Source organism: Falco naumanni, chromosome 2 (genome assembly GCF_017639655.2).
Source record: "Falco naumanni isolate bFalNau1 chromosome 2, bFalNau1.pat, whole genome shotgun sequence".
Classification (NCBI taxonomy): domain Eukaryota; kingdom Metazoa; phylum Chordata; class Aves; order Falconiformes; family Falconidae; genus Falco; species Falco naumanni.
Window position 1 is genome coordinate 73,232,847 of NC_054055.1, and position 25,355 is coordinate 73,258,201.

General features: G+C 37.4%; 1 protein-coding gene across 2 annotated transcripts in view; it reads right to left on the bottom strand.

Annotated features, from left to right (window-relative positions):
* The window catches only part of OCA2 (OCA2 melanosomal transmembrane protein), a 177,555-nt gene that overhangs the window by 119,510 nt on the left and 32,690 nt on the right, over window positions 1–25,355 (bottom strand). For both annotated transcript variants that reach the window (XR_005826557.1, XM_040585076.1), the window contains exons 6-11: window positions 21,588–21,745; window positions 19,847–19,929; window positions 19,343–19,496; window positions 3,111–3,182; window positions 2,158–2,223; window positions 992–1,048 (exon numbers count right to left, since the gene is read on the bottom strand). Coding sequence is in view for 1 of the 2 variants with exons in the window: in XM_040585076.1 (XP_040441010.1) it covers window positions 992–1,048; window positions 2,158–2,223; window positions 3,111–3,182; window positions 19,343–19,496; window positions 19,847–19,929; window positions 21,588–21,745 (590 nt within the window). In the remaining variant the exon portion in view is untranslated. The remainder of the gene's footprint in view (window positions 1–991; window positions 1,049–2,157; window positions 2,224–3,110; window positions 3,183–19,342; window positions 19,497–19,846; window positions 19,930–21,587; window positions 21,746–25,355) is intronic.

The window sequence follows — 25,355 nt, forward strand, 5'->3', positions numbered from 1 at the left end:
TGTCTCTGGCTTAGTTTTCAAAAAAAGTTAGATAAAACTTCACCAAACATGATGCAACAGTGAGTTCAGAGCGTTTACTACTCCATGCATCTCCTAGAGCATCCTCTCCAGTATTAATTAATGTAGCAAGAAAACACTTTGTGGAAGCGGGCAAACATTTCCATCATGCAGAGGAAGAAACAAGCCTGAAGAGACACCATGTTCTACTCTCAGGCATGAAGGGGGTCTGTGGCAAGAGCAGGGCTGAGCTCCCATCTTCTGCCTGCATGGCTGGGTGGACTAACATGGTTCAGACCTCCCTCCCCCTCCCTCTCCATGTGCTGGGACACATTCCTCATCCACAGAGCAGCACTGCCAGATCTACACAGTCTGGACATCTACACAGGCAGGAGTTGTGTCCACCCATGTTTTGTTCAGGGGTTCTGTGCTCAAAGCAGTCCTCTTGTCACTTTTGTTTTCTTTCTTCCAAACCTTCTCAAGAAAATTCAGCTTTTCAGCAGGTGAAGGAGTCCCTCGCTATGGGTAATATTTGCTTTACAACCAAACCATCAAAATTACCCTTTTCATGTAATCTCTGGTTCTGCTACTGTACAAAATTCTGCAGCCATTTTTCATGTGTGATCATAAAGCTAGTGATAGTTCCCATATTTCCTCTCCCCCTACTGTCAGGCACAAAATACAGATTTCAGTTACAGCAGAACTGCAGTCCTGGGGAAGTCAATGGAATAACTCAGCTTTATTTTTTGCCCATATGCTTGTGTACCCTGCTGGGGGCTTTTACCTTTCTCTTGTAGAAACAGAATTGCCTTAAGGGTTTCCTTTCATCCCTAAGAGATTTTTCAAAATTACAAGTTGACAACTGTAATTTCTAATGTGTAAGTCTACACTGCTGTAAGAAAGGTTCTTTGAAGATAGTATATAGTGTAACAGTTCTGATTAAATACTAACTTGATTAATCTAGTAATAATCAAGAGTACCAAAACAAGTCTACCTTTACCGCACAGTAGTCAAAGAATCCAGTCTCTGAAAATATGGCCACCAAAAGCATCTACCAAAAGATGAAGAAAAAGAAAATAGCTTGCAACTGGACTATTACACAAAAACAAAGCAATGTAATCTGTGATTCTGACAAAAGTCCTTCTTATCTGACACAGCTCTAAGAATATTATCATCTTTGTATGAGGTTATCCACCACAGTTGCTAGATATCTCTTGTTAATGCATCATACAGTGAAATTTAGTTCTCAGCATAAACAGTCTGTAAATGTCATGCTAGTCCAGTTGAATTTTATTTGTAGTGACTAAGTGGGCATCATACATTAAGTACTCAATGAATCTCCCTTATGTCATTAATCAAGAAAAGCCAATAAGTATGTTTGCTTGCTGCAGTAATGCTCTACAGAATGCAGAAGATGATATATAGAGGCTCCAAGAATTACTTGCTTTTTCCCACATTTCTGAGAGGTTTCCTCTCCTTCCATTTTTACTCGCAACGTATGTTTTTTTGCTTTCTGTGGGAAAGGCAGGGAGCAGTGTCAGGAAATAAGGAAAGCTCCAAATGGCAACAAATAATTGTATTTTTTTTTCTTTATATATTGTGTATTTTGTGTTAAAGCCTAACAGCATTTGGAAAACTCTTTTTACCATAAATAGCTCTGGGCAAAGTGATTGAAATAATATATGTTTATAATCTAATAAGGGATTTTTCCTCCATTCCTGTTTTGCTGCTTTTTTTTTTCCTCCAAACACACCACTGACTAAGACTACTTTTCCTGCACAGTGTATTTGAGGAAGGTTTTGAGTAAAAAAAATAAACAAGATAAATGAGAGTGATACTACTTGGCACTTAAACAGGTCATTCCTTTTATAGATCTCAAGGATATTTTCAGTATGTTATAAACACAATTTTACAGACTTAAAAAAAAAAAAAAAAAAAAAAAAAAAAAAAAAAAAAAAAACACCAAAAACCAGAATAAGATCAACATTTTCAAAAGGCTCCTTCAGAGGTCTGAACATCCTCCCTGTTTTTAAATCCCTCAAGGCCCAAATTTTCATCATAACATGTCTCAGTAGAGTGCAATTAACACCTTAAAAAGAGAAACATCTCTATATTGAATGTGATTATTTCAGCACAGAGCACAAGGTGCATTTTAGTTACCATTCCAAACAGCAGCGCTAGTGTGTCATAATCAATCCACTCCACCACTTTGACCATACTTGGCCTCTGCAATCAAACAATACAATTACCCATGAATGCCATGAAACACCTAACTTGTGATTAGCCATGAAATATAAACTCCACTTAATTGATGAACCATTTAAATAAGCTATGAAGGAAATCAATAAGTGTTCCTACAAGGTACACAAAAAAGGACTCTGTTATTATCATTATTACTATTATTATTATTATTATTATTATTATTATTACTACTGATTCAAAGTACTGCTGACATCCTAAGTGGGTCCTTATCAAAAGCCTACATTAGGCTATTGATTTATCTAGTTGTTCCTTATGTAGCATTACAGAAATAAAAGATAACCAAATTATATGGTACACCCCAGTTTCCTCTTTCGTGAGAGAACAAAAGCATACCACTTCACCTGTGAGCAAACCGGAGGTGATTTAAGGGAACATAGCAATGATGTGGTGACTAGTTATAAGAAAAACAGAGAAAATCATTCAGAGGTTTCACTAAATATCAACTAAGAGTAAGCAGTGGGGGAAACAAAAGGATTCGAAGATGTAAGCATGAGGTGTAATTATTTAGGGTAGCATAAGGCAATGTATTTCCATTTAGGTTTGCTTGGTAACCTAACATTACTGAAAATAACAGTGTTAAAGTAACTCTGAATTAAGCTAAAAATGTTTGTACTCCACTTCCTGCAAATCAGAGCAAAACGGCATCAACTGGCTTTTTTCTACTCTTCTTAACTATACCCTAGGCTGATTTGTTCTCCCCAAGATGCTTCCCCATCCCAATATCTGCTCTACCATCTCTCTCTCTTAAAAAACACTGCTCTGCCATGTGCCTAGGGGCAAATATGGAAATTTATGATATCACACCGAGAAACAAAGTGAACCAACTGAGCATTTACAGTTTGATAACTTACCTCCCCAACAGTAGCTAAGGCGGCTAAAGCTGCCAGAGAGCCCAGCATCGCTGCAAGGGTCCTGTGAACAATCTGCAACAAAGGGCAAGAATTGACCAGAGATGACCCTAAACATCTCCTTACTATTAAAAAGGAGAAAGGAAAAGGGATAAAAATTTCTGTAGTTGATTATTTTCCCAGTTTGTTTGGGTTTGTTGGTTTTGTTCTTATTCCATCCCCTTTCAAAAAGACCTGACCAAAGAATGGCTGATTACTTTGCCTCACTACAGTATGTTATTTAGGAACAAGAAAAAGAAAAAAAAACCCAAACCATCATGCCCATGCAAAACCTTGCTAGGAAGTCTCAGCTCTGATCTCAAGGTAGAGAAGTGACTTCGGCATCAGTTTCTTCTATTCGCCAACAGGTGACACAAGACAGAAAGCAATTAATCTTCCTTAAGTATCAAAAAGCCTACTCCTGTTTGCCTCCCTTCACAGCCCACAGGAAGAACACGCATGACCAGGAGATCCTCCACCTCATTCTTTAGAGTTGCTTGTTTATCTCCAATGTGTACAAGCAATCCCCAAGCAAATAGCTCAAATCTGGGGCAGATGCACCCTACACATACACAAACATACTAGACTGAGTTTCCATTTTGTGGCCAGGGGCACAGGTAGGCCTGTCAAGCCTGTACCCCTGCTTTTTGTCTCACATACAGTTTTCTTCCTTCATAAAGTGTTCTTTTACATCAGCATTTTCTCTACAAAGTGGTTTGTCTTCAAGAAAGCCATATACTTCAGCTAAAATCCATTGGATGGCTTTGCCACACTCTCCTCAATTCCTCAAAAGCTGCTTTCACCAGACTGACCCAGCTTTCAGCAGCACTTCTTCTCCATCTCTACTGATCCTCTAGTATACAAGCAACACATCTAAAAATAGCACCCAAGCCTCTGACCACAACACAGACATTCATTTAATGCTGCAACAGTTATTGCAGTATATTGACATTTGTCCACATCTATGTATCTAATAAATAAATTGCACTTAAAATTCTCAAGGACAAAGTATAAAGGCAAGCATGCCCTGAAAGCATGCTCTTTCCTCCAAGTGCTCATTTGTAGTTAAGTAATCCACCACGTCTCAAAGATTACAGCTTGTGTAAAACAACTCAGTTAAAGTAAGAACGTAATTAATGAAAATCACAAAAGATTGAATCTGATTAACAGCATTTACTACTAATGTGTTTGAATATTATCCAGACACAAGTCAGAATTCATTTCTGAGAAAGAAATAAGGCATATTTCTGAGAAAGAAATATTTCATTTGCTGCTAATTTCCTAAGAAATACTTTACTGATAAGAAACAATAGGATGTGGACATTTCAAGCCTCTCCTGCCTGCTTGTAAAGGAAAAGAAAAAAGGAAATATTTGGCTTTGCTTTTTCTTCCGGAACATAATTTTTTAACAGTAACAGTAAACAACTAAGCAATTTACCAAATTACTAGAAAAATAAATACATAAATTACTAATTCAGTGATAAGTCAAAAGAAAACTCTGTCTCATTCTCCTATGTTTTTCTCCAAAATGCACCTGGAGAATAACGTATTCACAGTGATAAAACAGATCAGATCAACGTGTTTCCGTCCTAATGACCTGAAAGTACATAGCACACATAACAGCTCCCACCAGCTCCCACAGCAGCATGTGTGATAAGTTACTGTTTCATGTTTGATATCCAGTTTCAGAGTGTTGATATGAAAGTACACATGATTCTGCAAAGGTAAGGAGCATTTGATAACTTTCAAGTTGTGGCTGACAATGGGGTACAGCAATTAGACCTTACAGCTCTCTCCTATAAAAGCCACGAAGCAGAGTTGTGGGTTAGGGAAGGGGATCGGCTTACTAGGACAAAGCATGTTCAAGGGTAAGCTACTGGGGAACCTTCAGCTGTCCTCAGACTGGAGTCTTTCTCCTTATCTAATCACCACCCACACTACATAGCTCTTTTGCAGTTCTCAGAAAGATATCATGGATTTTCTGAGATTTGATTGGCTTTAGATTTTTCACGTATTTCCACGTAAACATTTTTGCTGTCACTATTGTATACTTAATTGCACATATTGAGTTGACTGCCTTTTCAGTTTCCAAGAGTTTGCTGTCACCTATGGGTGAAATTTGCTTTAATTTCTGCAGAAAGATAGGAAAATTGCTTTACAAATGGAGTTGTCTGTCAGCCCCTTCACCCTGCTGATTTTTCAAGAAGGATGTACAAAAGTATATCCTGAAGAACGAACAAAGACTATTCAGGTGCAAAGCTCTACTATAAAAAAACTTGTCAAATGTACAGGTCTTCATTCCAGCAAACTATTAAGTGGAAGTTATACAGTAACACAAAGCCTGGGAAGCACACTTACGTAAGTTCAGAGACATGTAAATATTCAGAAGTTGAGACTGGGGGAGGTTTAGCAAAAAGTGGATTAATCTTTAATTTTCTGTTCACTAAAGCAAACCCCAAACAAATAATATATATTTTGAAGTATTTTTTAAAGCTTACAAATGGAGAAATTAACACATGCAGGTTCTAAGCTGTGACACTCTTTGAATCACAGTTCTGTCCAATACATATTTGGAGGGCATTGTATTAGGTAAAATTCCATTATTATCTTTTGGAAAATAGTACAAACCTGATCCAAACACTTTGAAGTCCCATAGGAGGATGAGCATCATTTCAGGATGAATCTCAGAGTCTATCCCTGAATGAAAGCTCAGATGCAGAATTGACAGAGCACAGGAATAAATTAACACATAAATTTAACCCCAGAAAAGCTAAGAGATTTGGTGGAGTCCTGAATCTAAAGACGTTTTGAAAGATTAAGTGAGAAATCATCTGTATTTATCCAATCCTTCTCATGCTTAAGAAAGTGCATACCTTTATGTATTGTCTAGTAAGCAAAGACAGTTACACTGAAAGAACTCTGATTCACGCCAAGTTTCTCTCTTGAATAGGAATTGCCTATAAGATCACAGATTTCAGTTGGCTACATTAGCCTGACTGGGTAGAATTTTCATTTTACAGGCTAGGAATGGAAGCAGAAGGAAATGGTGGGCGAAAAGTTACTTCAGTAGCAAGGATAAACAAACTCAGGTGGAAGACTCGTCATAATGTGTCCTTATCAAAGACACTGAAGTAGTCAATACCCCTTGTGGATCTTACTATGGTACCTACATTTCCCTCTCTATTTCATCTCTCTTTTTCAAAATCCATCTCCCAGCACTGACAAAGTCTTGCCTGGACCACTGTTCAGCTACACAGTACTCATTGTATGACATGACATACATGACAAAAACCATCACTAAAATTCTTTCCATTCTGCACATCTCATAAAAGCCCTTCTTTTGTCTCACCTTTCATTCTCTCTCCACCTTGCCTCTCATCTGCATTGCTGTTTCTACTCTCTTGCACATAAATACCTCCTCACATGCTCTCTGGCCTTTCTCATTCTGTCACAGTGACCTTTTAGTTTCTTCTCACTCTTATTTCTTCCATCCCACAACTGGAGCCTCACATTTCAATGATTCAGTCAGTTTTAGCACACTCTTTAAAATGCACTTATAAAAGTTTCTTGCCTCATTTCTTGGAAAGGTTTCTTTAAAAAAACAAGCAATGGCCATTGAGATGAAAAAGGACAAGGAAGATACAAAGCTTTTAGTCTTACCAGTCTGCATGCTAGAGCTCCCCACCTCCCAACCCAGCTACAACCCTTATAATCTCTTCTCAGAAAAGACATCTTCACCATCAACATCACCTTTATTTTTTTCTGAAGAATGCCTAGCAATGTTGACTTAATGAAACAGTAAAGTATGGTGCTTGCCTTTCACAAAGGGACGGTTATCTCAATACAAACTGATACTGAAAACAATGCAGCCCAGATTTCACTCTCACAGTGCTTGACTCGGTCACAGAGATCACTGACACAGGATGTCAGCAGGCTGAGAGCTGAAGAGATTTCAGAAAAGTGAATGGATATTTACAGAATGTTATGTAAGTAGTGAAAAAAACCCAAAGCTGCAACAACAGAGGCTCTTGAAAATAACATCAGCAATGTAGGTATGGTGATAGCAACATCATAGGGTCATGCTATAGGGTCAATTCAGAATAGGCAAGGATTAGGAAAAACTTCTATAATAACAATTTTGTTTCATAACTATCTGTAGAAAGTTTGTCTCATGATTACCTGCTGTGTGATAAACACAATGTGCTGAATGCTAGTTCTGTATGATAGCTTCCACGCTCTTAATTCAGGAGTTAATTTTAAGGTAAGAAACGAAAGCTGCCTAAATCATTTATGCTGCAACTTTTCATGCTTGTTATTAATTAATAATATACATTTCCAGAGCTATAATGCAAACCAGATTTAGACAAGCTAGACCTCTCCAGGTTTAAATTTCTTTATCTAAAAGTGCTTTGGAATGTTTGCACAGAGTTCATCAAATCTTTTGCTACACTGCAACAGCATCATTATAAAAATGATTCAAAATTCCAAACACTTTATCTTGTTCAGTGCTCCAGGAGGTAAAAGGAAATTATTTAGAAGCCAATTGAATGGTGACCTGTATGCTATTTCAGAGCATACATTTCCCATCTGGAATCCAGGGCATGCATATTTCCAAAATGTGCTTCTGAAGATATTTGATAAATAATAAATCATACCAAACATTTTATTCCCACAAGTCCTTCTTTATAAGTGATAAATGGCAGCTGAAAGATGACTGTCAGTGACTTTAACATAAAGATTCAAATGCAGCCTCAATTCATTTCTTATCCATTTTTTCTCCAGTGATGACTGTTGCATTAAACTACTTATTTTACTGAGAAATTAATTTCCATTTGATAGAGTGCATCATCGCTGCATTTCAACAGGAGGCAATTATTCCCAAGCCTATATCCACATATGGATGTTACGCATTTTCCACCTATCTCCAGAGGAGCTGAGTCTTTCTCTCTAAAATTAACAGCCAAATCCCTCTTAGATTTTATAAAGTCTCTAGTTCAATCCTTCATTCTCAAGGGACAAAGAGGGAGAGAAGGGGAGTAAAATTTGCTCTAGGACAGCTTTATTTCTGACTTTATGTTTTATAACTATTCTTTCTTATGCTTTAATAAGGGTTTATTAGGTTAAAAGAAGATATCCCTAGCAGTGGAAGAGGGCTTTTTTCGAAGACAAGGATTTTGTTTTTCCTAAAGGTAATCAAGACAGTATTAGCCTGACTGCCTCTGGAAATGTGCTCCTCAATCAGATCCCTTGATAGAGGTAATCTTACTGTCAAATACTTTATAAGTTTTGGTGGTCTGCTTTGCCTTGGACCATTACAGCTGTTTTAGCAGGATGCAGATGAAATTCAGTCTTTAATGTTGCACATATTTGATCCACTTACAGTTTGGAAAATTAATGCTGAAGCCTGAAACTGGCATCAGAAGCTGAAATCAAAACTGAAATTTGCAGAAAAACAACGGTAATTTAGCTAACTAATTTAGGTAATTTTTCCTAAGTCTTTCAAGCAGCATAATTGAAAATGTGGGCTTATGATGGAAAACAAAGGTCACAAAAAGCCTTGCAATACTTTGAACTCTTCCCTGCAGTAGATCCACCTCAAAGCTGAATAGCATCAACTTCTCAGTTAATGAAAATTTGCTTTACTTCTGGCAAATTGCACAATTTGAACAGAATATAAACCAATAGAGTAGAGATACAGGATATAGTCAGGTACAGATGAGATCAGAGCAGAAAAGGAAGGTCAATGAGACCAGACGTATTTACTTGATTTTCTTAATGCTTGCCTATACTGAAGAGACCATCTAACCAGTACTGGCTGCTTAGTGAAGGCATAAAAGCATACCTCCCCTTCAGCTGGTGATGGCAGCTAACGCTTTACCTCCTCACCCTCCTCTCCTCTGTTGCTCCCTATACAAGCTCTGCAGAAGCAGTTCTGTGCCTTCTTCAGCCGCAGGGCATTTTTCCTAGCACGTGGAAACCCCTTCCTTACAGGGGACGTGTCTCAACAGCTAGTGCAAAATGAATGATAACAGAAAATTAATTGCCTTAGAATTACTTAGTTAAGCAGTAACTAGTAAATTCTGTAGGGATTTTAATGAAGCAAAAGGGACTTGCTTGGCATAGTTTAGAAAGTATGACTTAAACTCATGCAGTATTCAGGGATGGACTAAAGCAGCTCTTGAGGCAAGCACATAGGGTACAGCTGCTGAAAGATGATGCACATCAAGTATCCCAAAGTGACCACAAGCATCAAAAAAACCAGTGATAGCAAGAACAGCTATTTATATCTTTGCAGATTAGGACACTATCTATATGTATTCTGTAAATGCAGACGTGAAAAATAAAATAAAACTTTACACTAGGTTAAATTTTTTAGAAAATATTATTATTAGTCTCATTTTTGTAAGTCAAACTATGTCAAAACTGCATCACCATACATAAGTATGCCTTTCTTGAAAATAAAAACAACCCTGGACCAATAGCTTACTCATTTTTACAAGAATTCAATGGTGGTTCAGTACAATAGTTACTTCTGCCATATGCGTGACATATGTGCCCAAGATCAGTTAAAAGCACAGACTGGAGAGGTCTGTGGACTTGGAAACATTAGCTGCGTATTTTAGTACTAACATTCGTTCGCATTAATCGCATAATAAATGGCTGATCCCTGTAACTGTGAAAATAACACCCCATATACATTGAATAAGCTCTTTTTACAGACAAATTCCCAACCCTAAAAGACTTGGGGTTTTGTAAAATACAAACATTAGATTCTATAGCAAACTGTGTAACTCCTGAAGAACATCTACACCACCCCAAGGTAAGAAAGCATCCATCTATGACATTCTGCTATAATATCCATTTTCACTCGGATAGTGTGCCAAATTACTTGTTCTGATTCAATGTCAGTGGAGAAAGTCATGGTATAAACAACTCTGCCTTAGGGAAAGGCACAAAAGGCTGCAATTTGCCACTTCCTAATGCAATGTTTCAAAACATAAGACAGCATTACACAAGATGATTATCTTAAATAGAAGGTGATTAAAAGTAATACTACATAGTATCCAAGACAAGTTAACGCCTGTGTTAATTCACTTTTATTCCTATGATATTTTGACTGAGCAGGCTAAGAAATACAAGGTAGGGGTATCTTGGGAGTTTTGTCTGGGATAGCCCTGACATTCTATGATTAAGTGACTACATCGTTTCACCAGCTGACATCAATTCTTCCTATATGTAAGACACTATGCATAGAAGGAGGAGGGGGGGGGGGGGGGGGGAAGGGGGAATAAAATGACATAAGGAGATCAAATTATTTTCTGTGGATACATTATCTGATTAATTCATTCCCCTCATCTATATAGAAAATCTATAAGCTGATTCTAGATTCTGCAAAGGTATTTGCTACTCCATAGCTCTATCAATGTCTTTGAATGAACAATGTGCACAATTTGCAATATTTTCACTATCTATGAACTTCCTTCCCCAGCAATATCACTGCTTGTTGTTTGTAGAGAAAACTGGATGGGTGAAAGCTTCATGCTGATATGGAACATTGAATTAACTGGTTCAAAGTAGTAGTTGAATGATGCAAGGATAAACATATCTTTACTGTATGAGATGAACAAGACTATTGAAATCCTTATATTTTAATGCCTTGGAAACCTGAGGGAAAAGCAAAGGTGGAGAAAAGTGTGGAGCCAGGACGGAAGCATAAAAACAGAAAAAAAAAAACAGAAGCAATTGTACAGAAAATCCAGAAGGGTTTATTCCCTTATAATGAGGGTTGGAATGGCTGCTTGACTTCTATGCTGACTCTGGTTTTGAGATAACCTCCCACCTCAGAATATTACTAATGAGAACTAAGGATAAAAAGGTATAGCATCATACCTAGTAAATATTTCTATCAGATTCATACAAAAAAGAGAACTCTGCCATATCTATATCATTACAGCCACAGGTGGATGTTTTCTAGCCTCTACCTCTTGGGATGGTTCTGATATAAGAAAATTATTTTTATACACCTCCAAGAAAAACCAGAAGGGGAATATCCAGTAACATCTGATAGTTTGAGATCTCCTCAGAGTTAAATCTTAAAAGTGAATCTTTTTATTTCCTGTGAATTTGGGGGTTTTGTCTTAATATGAAATTGGACAGAGGCATGCAGAGATGAATGAGCTGATGTTCTGTAAATCAGGGCCTTGAGTCAGGTCAAATTAATAGAAAGTGGATCCCTGTGGAAAGACAGGATGGTGATCATTTTTATGTGCCAAGGCACCTCAGTCCTGTAATATTTCAGCTACAAAAAACATTCACTATATGACTAAAGTAGAGAGATCTGTTCATGAGCCAGTAAAGGGCTGATGTTGCTACCTAGAAGATGATAAACCAGAACGCTACTGTGGGCTGACATGACCAAAGCTGTTGTATATTGACAGGCTGACCTGGCAACAAGTCTTCAGTCATTCAAAACCCTTTTGCAGGACCCTTTTGTCCTGCAAAAAATCCAATCTTTCTGCACCTATCTCAGCAGGCTTTGCTGCCTCCATCCACGCCACATGCCTTGATATCATTCCTGATGTACACCCTCACACCCTCATTTTTGTCCTAAAACCATTATTCATGGGAACTGCAAGACCCTCATTATGTTTGAGGTTTTGAACATTTTCTGAAACTGCAAAAGATGCCACCATCTGTATTTCCCTAGCTATCTCAGCATACTCAAGACTTATAAGACTGAATTTCTAGTAAAGAAATCACATGCAGCAAAACACAAAAGTGAGGGGCAAACTTATTTTACTTTCCCTGTATGAATCTTCGTCAGCCTTCTTTTAATATTAACGTAATACGACTACACAGAATTACAGCCACACACTGTGAACAACAGTATGGCAAACTGCAGCACTCACATTACTTTAGCCAGCAGTTACTCTGGAGAATCTTTCATCCCTGATATCTCCTTATTTTCTTCTCTGGACCTTTTCTCTTCTTTAGATCATGCCATTACATCTACCTCCAAGCCTGGCCCTTACACTCTCTCATGTTTGTTCATTCACTGTTGCCCTTGCTCTTGCTGAAAGAAGATATTTGGGGAGCCAAAAGAAGCTGAGTTGTTCTCATCCCTGTTTGTGTGCTTTAGAAGCGCATGTGTGTTGTCTAACACCTTGTTAAAATTTTGAGATTTCACTGTGCTTTACCCCCCTGGTTGCCATAGGCAGGGTAGAAGCTGAATAGCAGCATTCAATTAAGCTAATTTAATGTTCTATTGCTTGTCTCAAACAAAAAGGAAAAATACCAACCTACAACGTATCTAGTATGCAAGGCAGGGCAACACATTTGTGCTTGACAGGCTTCCACAAATTGAACAAAATACAGTTAAAAATTAGTTTTGAAAGGCAATAGAAAATAGAAAATGGACATTTGGAAATCAGTTTTTACACTTAGTGTTGAAAATATGACTCCTATTATTTCAAAAAATAGTATTCTCTGAAAAGTGGAGCCTGTGGGTGACAGCATCTTTTAAAGCAGACAATCCTATTAAGTCCTTAGAATAGCAAGCAGCACCATCCAGTGGCAATTTTTTCCTATTAAGTCCTTAATTAAGGCCAATTTTCACACTACAGAAGTACCACAGTACCCAAAAGAAGATATTTTTCCTTAAAGTACACACATTCAGAACAGAGCCAGACTTCTACCAAGATAGCTCTAACAATTAGACAGGCAATAGTGAGTGTAAAATCAATATTCATATTGTATTAATAATACAAAACCGTTGTTATAACATTTCAAGCTGGGATCCAGCTGAGGATTATGCTTGCTTTTATACTGTATTTTTGTTTGAATTTAAATGTCTTCCATCCCTGTCTTACAGCACTCTGCTTCCTTGACACTTCTTTTGTTGCAGTTACAGCAGGTGAAAATGAGTGTAGTTTATCTCACTGGTGCTGGCTCTGTCCTGTTGGAGCCAACTTGGTGCCAGTGTCTCTGCTCTACCCCAGTAGTAGAAATCCTGGCACCTCAGGGGTACTGATCCAATGCTTCTCATAAGAAGCAACTCATAATGCTCCTTCACAACTGCTTTACAGTCATGTTCAGCCTCTCAAAATGCACAGAGGTCACATCCTAAATCTCCTAAATCACAGAAAGGTGGGGAATGACTGCTTAATTGCTAGTTGAGTCACAGGCTGTTCTCTCTGGGAGAAAATCTGTCACTATGGGGGACAGGACAGATGGATCTGCCTCATGTGTGGATCCCCTTGTTCAATCCAGTCCTCCAGCACCTATCTCAGCAGGCTTTGCTGTCTCTTATCTACTTTGCTTCACTTGATACCATTCCCAATGCACACCTTCAGTTTATGTCCTAAAAGCATTAGTCATGGGGACTGCAAAACTGTCTTAATTACACTGCATATATTCAGCTGCAGGTGGGGAGGAGAAAGAAAAAAAAGAGTAAACTTTTAAATGGTAATAGTGCTTTAGGGTCCTGGGGTCTCGAGACCAGATCCACAACCACATGTTGCCCAGGAAGGATGCAGCTAGCCTGCTCCCAAAGGGAGCTAGATTTTTCTTCAAGCTAAGTTTTTCTACTGGATTTTACAGTTTGGGTTTCACTACACTGGATTCAAGTTCCATGCAACTCACTGGCATCACATTTATGATTTCTGCCTCAGGCTGGGAAGTTCCCTCTCCAGGCCCTACCTCTCAGCTTTTTTTCTGTCGTACTGTAAAACACTGCAGATAATCAAGACAATATCAAGGTAGCCTTCTCTCTCCCCTGGTCAGGATCAGTAGTCTCTCAAAGGAAGGAAAAGTGTGCAGGAGAGCATCCTTGCCCTGTTGGAAGCTGGGCACATCCCACAGAATAAGCTTTCCTGTTCTGTCCCAGTCTTGGGCTCTCTTGCTCCCTCCCACCCCAAGACAGGAGGGCAGATGAGAGCAAACATTTATTCTCACCCAGTGAGGTATGGCTCAGACTCTTCACCAAAGAGGATAGATCGTTCATTCTGGTAAACTGCCTAATTTTTCTGCCAGCTCCTACAGCAGTGTCTTAATTCCACTTCACAATTTTCCCATCTTAGCACAAATGAAAACAATAGCAGCAGGAATATATTCTCTCCCACAAAAGCCAGGAAGACCAGCAGCTAAGATTTTCTCTTTTACATTGGCTTTTCCAATAAAGGCTGTGGATTTTATTCCACCACTTTGTTACCAGTCTTTTGGTAGGATATATGCGGAGGTGGGAACACTCTAATCCACACTCTTCTCTGTCCATATTTGAAGGCAGATAATTATGAGAATGGATGGGAAGTAAGAAACCATGCTGAGTAAGCTGATCACTAGTTTCTGTGACTTTCCTCATCGGAAAAATTCTCCCTGAAGATTAGCCTATTGTCGTCACTTACTATTACATTTTGTATACCAGTGAGTATTTCATCTGTTTTCCTATTCCCTCTCTGAAGTGTAATTTTCCGTGTACAAATAAGGAGCCTTAGTGTGAGCATAGACAGGAGTAATAACAAACATTTCATTGTAAAAATGCTTCCTGCATGGAAACTGGTTCAACTAGGCCACGATGCTAGTAAAATGGTCAGGCTGAACCGCATAAAAGTTTTGCTGTCTGAAGCTAATTTCTGCTGGTTAGATGCTATTAAAAATCACTCTGCTATGAGTTAAAGAAATTAGGCTATGGGGATGTTTATTCATAATTTAAGCTAGTTAATAATACAGAAGTAATATGGAGAGAAACTGACACTCTCCATTTCCACTGAAGTAATAAAAATTGTGATTATAAGTCCCTACTTCATTCTAGTAAAAAGTTAGAGCTTTTAAGGCCAGATATTGCACTTTAAAGTATTTGTGTTTTAATGAGAAATAAAGACATGTTATTCAACATGTCAGATCATTAAAAAGCCATTTGAAAGATCCTGGCAAGATCTTTTTTAGGGCTACCTACAAGACAGGATATGAAACTAAATGATAGCTCCTGTGATAAAACAAGCCCTGTGGAGCTTCTCACAGAATTTCTGATACTTGCTGGTATCACTCTCCTGCCATTTGATGTGCTATTGGTATCTCTTCTCTTTTTTTTTCTTATAAAATGAATGTTATTCTGCCTTTTATCCTGACCAAATAAAACGTCTTATAAAATAGCTTTTAACAGGCTATTACCTTCATACTTGTTTCTGCTGGCTCATTTAAGTATCATAAATAGCTAACACTCCATTTTAACCCACAGCATAAAACAAATATCTTATTAAAGGAAAATATTGGACAAGGGCACACAATAATTAATTCAAATTAATAAACTCTGTCCTTTAATAATAAATGTTTAACATTTCTCCTTACATATTTCTAATTAATGCAGCCCCAACATAGCTGCAAATATGTAGTTAATAATAATTTCAAAAGAACTTCATCGACTCAAAAAACTTCTTTAAATACCAATAAGACTTCATAATATTAACAGATATTTTAAGATATAGATAGGCAGATAGATTTCTTTTCAGGGTAACCACTGTATTATCCCATTCTTTATGTATACAAATACAAGCCAAAAAAAGGAGAAACTAAAGATATCTTACTGTATTGCAAAGAGGAAACAATGAGATTTTATCTACACTACTTTTCCTTGACTGTGCTGTACCACCAGAAACAGCCATATACCACTGCTTATAGAGTTTGAGTAAATAGGGTATAAACAGTCACTTTAGTTATATACATAGAAAAAGGCTTTGCTGCAAAAAGAATGAAAATCAAAGAAAGCAAAAGACAAAATGCACTCCTAACTGAAAGAATGTTTGGAGCAGAAAACTGTAAAAATTGAATTTTCTAAGATTTTTTTGTTTGAATTTTTTTTAAGTTCTCAGTCAAAAGAAGCTACACATTTTGAGGATCAAAACTAGAAGGAGCCTATCTTGAAATACATTGTGAACTAATGTAGTACAGCAACATCAGCTTAGAACTCTGTACATCAGCACTTTATATGAGATATCCCTGTAGATTCATGTGAAAACATACTCACAGCCCATCATACATGTGTTCCTCAGTAATCCTGAAGGGTCAGATGGTAAAGCTGAGATCAACAAAGGCAAGCCTGGCACACTTCTGGGGTTTATTTTTAACATACATGTAATTTAATTTCCTGTGCAGTGTAGACTTCCAAGAACAAAATGAAACACTTCATTGTTTTCAACAAGTCTATAAAATGCTATAGGTTGGATAAATTCAAAAATACCACAAGCAGCAGATTTTTTTTTTCTCCTTTCTCCTCTGGGAGACAGAGAGGGAACAGAAGACTGAAATGAAAAGAGAGAACTGATCAATATTTGGAGAAAAATCAATTTGAAGACAATGAATGTCTAGTTACTGAAGGAAAGGATGATTACATGGGGGAAAAAAGAAAGAACCCACAGATATCAAACAGCAAATGTAACTGAGGGATGTTCATCTAAAGAGAGTAAAAAGCAATATACCAAAAGGGACAAGTAGGCAAAAGTATACTCAAGGGGCAGGGTAGGACTGTGAAGTAAGAAAATAGTTGTATTTGTGGTAAGAATAAAATAAAATAAAAATAAATAATAATAAAAAGAAATCATTAGAACTTAAAGAGAAAGAATAGACATCTTCTTTTACCAGAAATTTTATGAATACATAATACGTAATCAGCTTCAAAAGAAACAACACTTAAATGTCTGAAGAAACATGGTTCCACAGCTTAGCGTGTTTTCTGAAGAGCAGCACATCCTAAGACAGTAAGGCTTCTCCACTGACAAGGACTAGTACTTGAAATGCATTGACCTCTATGCCAAGAGGCAAATAGCTACCTCAAAGCAGAATTTACCCTGCGTCTTTACAGTGGTGTAGGTTTGGAGAAAATGACAATTTACAGTAAATGCACTTCATTTTCCAGCTGGCATCTCTTATTTCATCAGTTTTTCCCATCGCATGTATCTGCAGGAGGTAGAAGTCCTTGCAGCACGTTCTTGCAAGAAGTCCTGCACACTCCCTGGTGACTAAGGTAGCAAAGGGCAAGGGGAGAAGGGGAAGGAAGGAAGAATTAAAAGATGAGGACAGTGGGGCTGAGGAGATTGTGGGCACAAGATCTATGATTCATGTTTGGGGGAAAAGGCTGTGCAGGAGGAGCAAGAGGCACACCTTCAGGTGGCTCTTGGGAGTTGTAACAGATAAAAAGCTTCCTCTTCTTCATCATTATAAGAAATTACATCAAAATATAGCTCTAAAACTTGTTTGGGTGTCCACACTGTCTAAAGTTGAATCTATATTGCCAATGATAATGAATAAAACACAGGAAACCAATAAAGACTGATAAAAGATAGGGAGCAGCAACACTGAAAATGAAAATCCATGAAAGAGAGCTTCTGCAGCAAAACCAATTGATTTTTGTTATAGTGAAAACTGCTAATGGAACAGAGAATGCAATGTGTTGAGAAAGCAGGACTTCAGGCACTAAAGTTATAAATACTGAATATAACATAAGCCACTATTACATACTCTAACAATATTAACATCCATCTCTCCCAAGAGATTTGTGAGGGAACCAAACGACAGTCAAGGCTTTTTTTTTTCTATGATAGTTATTTCCAGCTTACGTATTTATTTTTTAAAATTTACTCTAGTTGTAGCGTTTGTCATTCCTACAGATGTTATGGAGAAAATCGATGACTTCATGATGCAATAGGCGACTTTCCAATTTTTAAAATTCAAAAAAGTTCACTAGTAAGTATCTATTTCTGCCTTTGAATTTGCAGAAATGATTTTGCTCCCAACATCAGAATTTTTTTCCTTTATCTTTTCACAGAAACAATAAGCTAATGAGTTGTTTAAAAGTTTTTTTCTAAAAAGAACAGGAAAATGCATGCTTTCCTTGGCTTTGCTTTCCAGTTTCAAGCTTTTACTTCCTTTTACACACGAATTGTTCCAAAGCAGCTTTCTAGGATGCAAACACAGAACTACCCTTTACATACATTAAAAACCTGATGTGCATCATTGGGGCTTTTTGAAAACTAAAAGCTGCATTTAAAAGTATTAAGATTATTTTAGTACTGTGCTGCATGCCTACATGCATTCATAGTAAAATCTAGTCCAATCCCCCTCCACACTTAATATTATATCTATTTGCTCATTTATAAAATACATAAAGGCACTTTTATCTTCATAAATAAATCACCATTGCTGAATGACATAATCTAAATGTCTAAAGCATCTGTCATGTTGTATGCACCCATTATTGAGATTTGATTTGAAGGTGTTCGACTATCTTACCATTTCAGGATGAAAAGTTTAAAATATGCAAGGGATGTAGAAGAATAATGAGCATGCTGGACGTATTTACTATAGAGCACCTTGTAGACTTGATTTGATTCACCTCTGTTTCATATCAGTGTAAATCAGGTGTGATTCAACTTGAAGAATTCATTGACAGTGTGGATGCATACATGATTAAAAAAATAATTCCCCCCCATATCTGTTCTTTATTTCAATAAAGACAGTAAGTGTTTTTGGTTCAAAGTCAGTTGGAGCCCTATGCTGTTTCTGACATCCATCCTTAGTGCAATGTAATGTATTTTCACCAAGTTTGGTACCTCAAGGCTTTGGATTAATGTTACAATATATGTTTAAAGTTCCTTGTCCCTTGACTTCTCTGTGCTAACTCAGACTCCATTTCTTCTTTAAATAATACAGTAAAATATTTTCTAAACATCATTTATTTAAAAGCGTGCTTAGTTTAACCTTTTAAAAGTCACTAAATCCATAGTTTGATATGCCTTAAAGAAGGGAATAATCAAAGCTTTTTTTTTTTCTTTTATCTTATCTTAAAAGGTCTAAAATTAAAAAAAAACCAAAACGTAAAAACAGATTCTCTACACCTTTTATAACCCAGACTTACTTTCACTCTCACAGCCAAACCATAATTCTGTTACAATATTAAAACACTAATAGGTCCTAATAGAAAAATACACAAGACTACTGTAACATTAATATAACTTGTCAAAATCAGTTACAATTTATAATAATTTCCTCACTTATATCTTATTCATGCCATTAGCAACACTGATGATACAGCAAGGATTCATATACACATTTTAAAAGTATATTAAAGCCCAAGACTGAAACCCTTCCTTGTGCTCCATTTATAATGTAGGGGGAAAAAAAATCAAAATACAAAGTTGGCTTACTTCCAGTATGATCAGCACATAGACGCCTACTAGGATGATGGATGCAATTGTTACTTGTGCCTCTATATTTGCATGAAGGTATTGATGCTTCATGGAAAGAGGAACACTTCCAGGCTCCTGTAGGAAAGCTTGAATGTTTATGAAGATGGTGCCTCTGGTGAAAGAAACAGAAGGTTTGCTTATTTCTGGAATGAAGTACCATTAGTTTTATTTATGTATTCATTTTCTATTAAGTACCTATAAATACATGTATATGTGTTCTACCTTTACAATTGCAAGCAGCTTTTCAAACATTTTCACTCTATCCATCTAAACAGCATTGTTTAGAAAGTAACTCGAGTGCAAACCAGCTTTGTAAAACCATTTTAAAAGCCACAAGTCAACCTTTCCTGCCCCTCTGAAACAGGCAGTAATAGAACATTTTTAATACATTGTCTATTCCTTCTTAGTCAAGCCTATGTAAACTACTACTTCAGTGGATCATTTCTCAGTCTTTCAGCCAACCTGTTGAGTATCTGAAAGGTTCTAGTTGTGATGATTTGCTGATTTCTTCTTGAACTTAAGGGTAGAGACCAGTTGTATACCACCTGCAAGAGAGTCACATTTGGCAATATTAATAAAAGTCAGTGGAAATGATACATCTCTGATCTAGGGTTTTATTCTTTCTCCTGTTCATTTTTGTGGTCAGGGCATAACACAGACCAGCCTAAATTAGTTTCACCTGATTAGATACGTTACAGGTGTTCAGGCTGGAGCAAACTCATCCTCATTCCCTCAATCAATCAGTGAAGTAAGTGATACCTCCAGGAGGTGCTTCAGAGAGGGGATGCTAAATCACACTTTGCATTGACTATTAGGAGCATCTAGGGCAGCTAGGCTCAAAGATAACTATATGGTTCACTCCCAAGGACTGCCTGGAAACAAAACTAATATACTTGAGGTACAGGTGATAGAAGGCCCAGAAGCATCACACTCCCAGGTATTATGAAGAGAACATGGAAGAATTTCAGTAATAAAACTCCTGTTTGCTGATCTTCTAGCAAAAAGAAACAAAAAATCTCAAGAAAATAAATACTTTCTGAAATTTTGCCTATTATTACACACTGATATTCATGCAAGTTTTGCCAAATACACTCTTTAAATGTAGATACAGATATTATCTCTCTTTTAAAGAGGAGGGACTTAAAAAAAAAAAAAAAAAAAAACTTCAAATGTCATTAATTGTAGCCTAAATCCTAAACCTGTCCTGACTATGTGTGATACAAAGTGCAGAAGAAAAAAATGGCGTAATCAGCCAGCCTGGAACATCTGACACAGAGAAATACATGAGGAGCATGCAGGCAGAGAAGGTTAATTTAGCTACCTACTCCTTTGGTCATGTCAGGACCACAGCTGGCACACCAGCAGAGGTGGGCTGCTGCAGCCAACTGCATGCTGGCTGCCCCACAGCGGTGTGAAGGCTGCTTGGGGATCACTGCCAGCAGCCTCCTCATCACTGGGGTGGGTGGTTTATGACAGTAATTGCCATTATGAAATTGTTTTCCATTCTGAGGTAGTCGGACTAATCCTTTACTGTAGACCATGAGGTTGTGTGTAAGCGCAAATACCGATGGCATTGTTCAGCTGTACTGTCACTGGTAGAGGCAGGCCATCCTGTCACATATACAGAATGAGAGGCAGTTGGTATATGTCAATGTTATTTAATAAATGATGAAGCTTATTTTTATTTTTCAGTGTTATACAATGACAATGACAGGCTGTAAAAGATCCTCCTTCACCAAGCTCTCCGTGACAGAGCAGTAGGAACTTGTTACAAACATCAATAATGAGAAAGCCTTAAGAGAAATAAAGCAAATAAGTGTGACACATTTGAGAAAATAATTTGCCACAAAATGTGAAAATGTATTTCAATAAGTGCAAAAAGGCACTTTGCACTTGTTTCTTCCTCTAAGACAACTTTTGAAGCATTGACGATTTTAAACACAAGAACTTCCATGCCAAGTGTCAGTCAAGGAACATAAGTTTTACAAAATTTACAAGAAGAAAATAGTTAGGAAACTAAAGGAAGTCTTTTAAAGACAAAAGAAAATATAACTGTACTCTTATTATAATAAGTTCTCTAATGTTGACATAGACACTCTTCATAGCAGGGAAAAGAATGACCATTTAATCCACACAATGGTGGTGGAAATATAAGTGATAAAACACACTTCAGAAGAAGTAAAAGAAAATATAAGACCATCACCTGCTGCTGGCGTCTCCTCCTAGATCCAGCATCTTCAGTCTGGCTGATTTGTACTACAATGTATTCCTCTGTTTGCTGATCAGCTACATCTGCTACAAATGGACCTCCTATGTCTAACTTCAACAGAGCAGAATCATGAAAATCAGTTAGATTCATAGCTGTCAATAAAGTTAAGGTGAAAATTTCAGGCTGTACAAATACCAGAAGGAAAAAAAAAATAGTAAACTTATATTGAAAAACACATTCTTCAGCTAAAATACTTAAGAAACAATGACAAGAACAAAATGGATGTCTACTTCCTCATCAAGTAGCACTATTTTGTCTGGGTTTCCAAAGGAAACAGGAGTTACAAGTTAAGAACAAATCTGTTTGATTTGAGACTTTTGAGATCGCCAGTGCTTTCAGCTGACACTGTAGAAGTACCAAAGCTCCAAAATAACATGGGAATACACAGAGAGACAGAGAAGTAAAGCTATTTAAATGCTTGTACTAGATGAAAGGCTGCATCATTATCTCAGCAATTAAAACATCACAGAATTTCTACTGGGGAAAACATCGTTGAAGCTCCAACCACAGGGAAAAGTAAACCAGAATCAATGTCCTATTCGTGCCTGGTCAAAATTTTACTCACAATTCTTCAAACATCTGAAAGACATATTTTCAAGTTCCTGTTTGCTGGAGTATTCACAGACTTTCTCCTCCAGCTCCCTGGTCTACTTTTTCTTTCTTTCTCTCTTGGATATCTAGCGTGAGTTGTGGTCAAACCACATTCTTTGTCTAATATAAATGAGAAATCAGCCAACCATTACCAACAAATCCATTGGAAGTCTGGCTTTATTAGTCCCAATACATCTAGAACTATTTAAACTTATTATTGAGATAGTCCACTGCTGGCATGGTTGAGAAAGAAGTGTACCTACAGTTTGGGAAAGAGGGAAAGCCTAAGCTTTTAAACTCTTCACAGCCCATTTGTTACTGTAATGGAGCGATGTTGTAATTGTTTTGCTCCTATCTGTGACCAGATAGACAGCCAAGGCATCACCAAACAAACCAACCAAACCACCTAAGATAGGAAAGAAGAGACTTGATTTTACACATTTACATCCTGTTGAAATCATGCCACTTAATCACACGCTTGAGTATCTTCACAGTTTTAACATCTGACATTTAATTGAGCATACTACAAAGAGTGAATCTGTTGCAAAAAAAGTGCAAGACCATATACCTACCAGAAAGATTCTCCCAGAAAGATATTTTCTTGCCCACAGAACTCAGAGATTTTAACAGTAGAAGAAAAAACACAATATAGTCGGAGGGGACTCAGGACAGTGCTGTGCCCTGCTTCCCAGTGAGCCCCAGTAAGGCCATCCATGGTAGACCAGTCTCTAATGAGGAAAGCTTTGTGACATTATGCTGGGGTCCTTCATATTTAAAAGAGTTGCTGCTTCTGTCCACATTCCCAGCAGAAGAACTGGATGTAGAAAATAGGTATCTCTCACACTAAACACAAGAAGACCCTAGCAGAGCTAGTGGCAGTTGAGCAGTCAGTGCATTGCAAAGTAACATAAATGTCACCCTGCTTAGCACAGTGAACAGAGCAATCACCACCAGCGTCACTCACATGCCATTCATTAAGAATGAACCTCCCAAGCATCTATTTGCTTAAAAGAGTTACACAGGAAAGAATAATAATAATAAAAAAAAACAAAACAACACATCAGGAGACCAACTCCAGTCAAGAGAATTTACACACACAGCCCTTAGCTGAGTCATAGTTGCCTCCCGGTCCATAGTAGTCACCTTGGTAGTCTCCATAGTATGTGTAGGGCATCGAGCCAAGCATCTCGGACTCATCGAGTATAAACACAAATTATAATAGTTTTCTTCTAGTTCTAAAGGTTTGAATTGTGATTTGGCATCATAGTTTTTCTGTGTCCTAATTAATACATAATATTAGTCTCAAGTCTCAATATAACTATACCTTTAACTAGAGACATTAGCTATACCTTCTAAAAGGCCTGCTGACCTGAAGTCGTTAACCCAATGATTTAGGACACCTCTTGACAGTCTGCCTATTATTAAGAGTGTAGCCAGCAATACATGTCTTGAAAAGCTTCAGGTGCATATAATTATGGCAGCTTCCTTTTAAGCAACACTTTTAAAATAAATGCTGTAATTACCTAGATGACACATTCAGGAGCTATTATAAAGGTTGATTAAAATTAAAGGGGGGAAAATTCAAACCTTATTTTTAAGAAGAGTGTTTCCTTCCTTCTTTTCCTATAAAGATGAAGATACTTAAGTTTTCCATTCCTTTCTGTGCATTTATAAAACCTTCAGGAAGGCCCTAGCAATGCAAGTTCTCCTTTGATTGCAAGCGGAACTGAACATCATTCACCAGTCTGCATTGAGGCTCTGAAATCCCATCAGTTATCTTTCTCCAAACAATATTTAGAGACTGTCATAACTCCATTGTTAGACTGCAGCAGATCACAGCCTTTATGAAAGGTAGAATCAAAATAAACCAGGAGGAAACCTCAGCCATGCTTATATGAATCAAAATGAGATATTTTTTTTTATCAAGCTGCTCTTCAAAATATTTCTGCCTTATCTTGGTTTTTATGTTTCCCTTAAATTGCCAGAATATGATTTCCTCTATATTTTAATCATTCAGATGTGACCAACTTTTGAGAAAACTATCTTTTTACTTTAATATCCCCTTTTATTCTGCAACTTAACCATGCTAGGACTTTTTGTCTTCTCTGAACTTTTTTTGTAACGTGTCCTCCAGTACGTGCCTTTAAAGCAAAAATCTCCCTGACAAAATTTACAGCCAGAGCTGTTATTTTTTATTTCACTTCAGCTAAGCTGCCTCATTTTTATGTAGTTCCATTCTTTAAATTATATTACTGATGTGAATTATCCTGTCAAGGGATTTGGGTTTCTGTATAGTTTGCGAACCATTACACAGTGGCTGTCTGTATTTACATCTGGCACCAGTCTGGGTCCACTGCTCAAAGCTAAACCAAGAGCTGTTTTTTCTGATCTGCTTCCTGACTAGCTGCTCCTAGAAGGTAGTGAAGAGGGTGCAAGAGTCACCTCATGTCACTTTACCTTTTTTTTGTGGCTTACATAGACAACATGGAATGCGATGTGGTGGCTAAGCGTTTAAATCAGTGTTCATTCATCAAAGTTTATACTGTACTGTGGACATCTGCACGTGGGTTCGTTACTCCCTTAAAATCAGTGAAAAAAAAGGTGCTTTTAAGATGGAATTCATTGCTGCATTTTAGACCACTACACAAAGATGAGAGGAATTGCTCATGAGAAGTATCAGTTCTCTCTATTAACTATAAAGAGAGCCTAGGATGACTAACTCGGATGTAGCTGAGATGAGTCACTCCTTAAACATTGAGTCCCTGCTCTACCCTCCAGGATGTCATTACTTCAGTACGTACAGAGCCAGCTGAAAAGCCATGGTTGACAGAGATTATCTGTTACATTTGCATGTAGATGGCTGACTTTATGCTTTCTTTAATATCTACTTCTATATCCTACTCTGCCTACCGTAAAATGCACCTTGAGAATACTATGTCTGTTGATTATTTTTCACCAAGTTTCTGAGGTGCTTATATACTATTGATCCTGATTTTTTCCAGGTCACACTGATAGTTTCTCTATGATATTACCATTTTGGAGAACGCATTTTGCCTGGGTCTTAGCATCTATTTTTACATGTTGTCCTTAACGGGTTATTTCTGCATCACG